The 2944-nt window shown below is 43.9% G+C and overlaps 1 protein-coding gene across 1 annotated transcript; it reads right to left on the reverse strand.

Annotated features, from left to right (window-relative positions):
• Positions 1-755: 755 nt before the first annotated feature.
• LOC124924572 (neurofilament heavy polypeptide-like) lies at positions 756-2219 on the reverse strand. The gene is made up of 4 exons (XM_047464591.1): positions 2213-2219; positions 2119-2123; positions 1292-2071; positions 756-1016 (listed from the first exon to the last, which is right to left on the reverse strand). Exons 1-4 carry the CDS (start codon positions 2217-2219, stop codon positions 756-758), a joined length of 1053 nt encoding a protein of 350 aa, XP_047320547.1.
• Positions 2220-2944: the final 725 nt, after the last annotated feature.

The raw sequence follows: 2944 nt of genomic DNA on the forward strand, positions 1-2944 counted from the left end.
TGTAAATCGGGTTCGTTGTCGTTTGAATATGTGCATCGGTGACTTGGGTCAAGAGATTGGTTATTTGAGATTTCTTCCTCTTATTAGTTTGGCCCCTTGTTGTGACTCCCGGTAGAGAACGTTTCTTAGTCGCGCCAGTGTTAGACCTCTCGGCTTCAATTTCCTTGGCCGCTTTAGTTTCTGCAAGTTTGGAGGCTAGTCGATGGTCATTTTCTCCAACTCCATTAATCGTTTTTCCCTTTCGATCTCATCGGCTTGGAACCTCTTGGTCGCTTCAGCATCGGATCGGATCTAGGCCTCGGTTGACAGGGCCTTTACCTCCGCTATCACCCCAATTTGAACGGTTAAGAGTTGCATCATGTGCAACATCTGGGAGGTAGTGTTGTCAACTTTTTCAATCTTGTTTTCAACTTGCAGGATCTTGATCCCAACTTTCATGGTCTTGTTATCCGACGCGGAGTCTCTCACCTCGAGGGTTGCTTGCATTTTTTCCATTGATCTTTCAACCACAACATCGATGAGGGCTTGTATGTCGTCCGTAACCGGACCAACCGTGTGAGGAGTATGAACCGACATTGATTTTTCCGGTTGTTCCTTGTTAATCGGTATGAATTTTCATGAATAGGATGTGAGAGGGACTTACTTGGTGAGGGGGAGGTTGTTTGACCGTCTTCTTGTTGAGACCCGGGTTGATTGGATCATTCATCGATTTCGGTAGTCGGCAAAAGATGGTTGTTAGGTCCCGAAAACTCATACTATTCCTTGATTTTTCGCTCGATTGTCTTATCCAACTCAGATATCTTGGCTTCAATCTTGGAAATGATCTCGTGCAAAGAGTCCTTTGCCTTAGTTTCCTCAGCGGTAAGGGCCACGTCTTTGGAGGCCTCCAATACTTCGTTTATGGCCCATACTTTGGTGTTATTTTCGGCTAGATAACATATGGACATAGCCAAAGGGATAAAGTCTGATTTTGTCAGCCAAAATATTATTCGCTCCAGGTCTACCAGTTTCAACCACTAATTAGATCTTGAAGGGAATTGTGTGAATGGAACTTCACTACGGACTTTCCACCAGTCATAGATGACATAAGATATCTCGTGTGCCCGATCCCCAACCTTTTTGAGGATTTCTCTTACAATGGTTTCGGCTGCATTTGATTCGGAGTGGTGGGATTGTTTTGGAGATTCGGGTGGAGTGAGGACAAAAGCCTATTTCTCGTGGTCCGGATTTTGATTGGTTGGAGGAGCATCATTCCCAACCGGACCTGTTGAACTCATATGAATCGTGTTACCTCCCTAAACCGGAGGATTTTTTTCTTCTTCTTCATGAACTGGTTTTGACGATTGTGGTGTGGTGTTGGGAATGGGGTTTTTAGCACCCGGATTTGTTGTACTTCTTTCTGCATCATTGTCTCCTTGAGCTTAGTATAGGAAGTTGGTATTTCTTCTTCATTATTGACCACTTCGTTGGTCAGATCATCTATCCTGTCAGCTCTATCGCCCTGACCTTCCTCAACAATTTTGTTTGTCGCCTCATCATTGTTTGCCCGAGTGACTTCTTTTTCTATGTCTAGTACCACATCTGAAGTCCTTAACTGGACTTTCTCTAATGTATTCGCAATATCTTTAGGAGGAGATTTCCTAATTTCAGAGTTATGAGTGAGAATACTAACCCGGTCAGGAGATTTAGCAACCCGGCTTGCAGAAGATTTGGCCTGCTTTGGAGAAGGGACATTTTCGGTTGCGTCCTTCTCCTTTTCTGGTGAGGAATGAACCATAATTGGTATCACCACATTTATAGGGATATTGTTTACCAATGGATCGTATGGGCCAGGAGATGCCCCGGGAGATGGAGTTCTTTCGGACTCGTGAGACTTGCTAGCCGTTTTCTTTGCAGCCGGCTTTTTGGTTCTCCTAGTTGCACTTTTGAGTCTCGGTTGTTTCTCTTTTACTGCAGTTTGTTTGGCCTTACCCTTCGGTTCGGCTTCTTTAGGACCTTCGTCCTTGGATGTTTTCTCTTTCGGGTCATTTTCAGCCGGTGCTTTCTCCTTCAGAGGCTTCTCAGACCGAGCCTAGATGTTTTCGGAATTCATGATTTTGGAGGGGGATAGAGTAGTACCTTCTCTGATAGGAATCTGTATATGTGTCAAAAAATTTCCAATTTGCATGTGTTAGATAAAATTAGATCGATTCACATAACTTAACACATAAACCTTCCATGCAGGAACAAGGAACCGGACCGGTCAAACAAATGAACCGGCTAAGAAGACTAACCGGTCAAATTATTAAACCGACCAGGACATTCGGAACATGACCGCACAAAGAAAGGATCGGCCAGACCTAAAAACCGGAAACACTATACAGCCGATCAGACACAAGGCAAAGGAATAACCGGAAGCTATCCGATTAAACCAATCACACCGGAAGCCATTCGGTTAAGTCAAATGACCGACCAGTATAAGAAGACAATTCGGGTATCTGCTGAGAACGATACCAAAGGAACAGACTGAACACTTCCATATTCATACAAGTCTGAGGAAAGTCTGCAGGCTGCAGAAAACCGTCCTATAGGATCTTTCCACTTCGGGATAAGTCAGAAAGGAAATCTTCCAAGTACAGACAACTGTCTAACCAACAGTTACCACATTGAGTAAAAGAGAAACCTAGCAGGATGGTCTTACACACCGGAGGAACAGACTATCAAGTCTGCAAAGTTGACCGCCAGGTCTGATAAGATGACCGTCAAGTCTGAATCACTGAACCTTTGCTCAGCCAATCAGATTCAAGGAAGTGAAATATGACCGTTGGCATATTTCACCTATAAAAGGAGCAGCTGAAGAAGAGTAAATTCGGGACGCACAGCGAGACATAAGTGATAAAGCGAGCATTTAATTTACAAGTGATAAGATTGTGTTCTATCTCTAAGAGAAAGCCTAAGTGCTAAA

Source organism: Impatiens glandulifera, chromosome 2 (genome assembly GCF_907164915.1).
Source record: "Impatiens glandulifera chromosome 2, dImpGla2.1, whole genome shotgun sequence".
NCBI lineage: Eukaryota > Viridiplantae > Streptophyta > Magnoliopsida > Ericales > Balsaminaceae > Impatiens > Impatiens glandulifera.

What these genes read in the sequence shown, in the direction of transcription:
- LOC124924572 (XM_047464591.1), bottom strand. An exon ending in AAATCCTCCGGTTTAGGGAG is followed by an intron (nt 1,017 to 1,291) that starts GTAACACGATTC and finishes AGATCTAATTAG; the next exon opens with TGGTTGAAACTGGTAGACCT.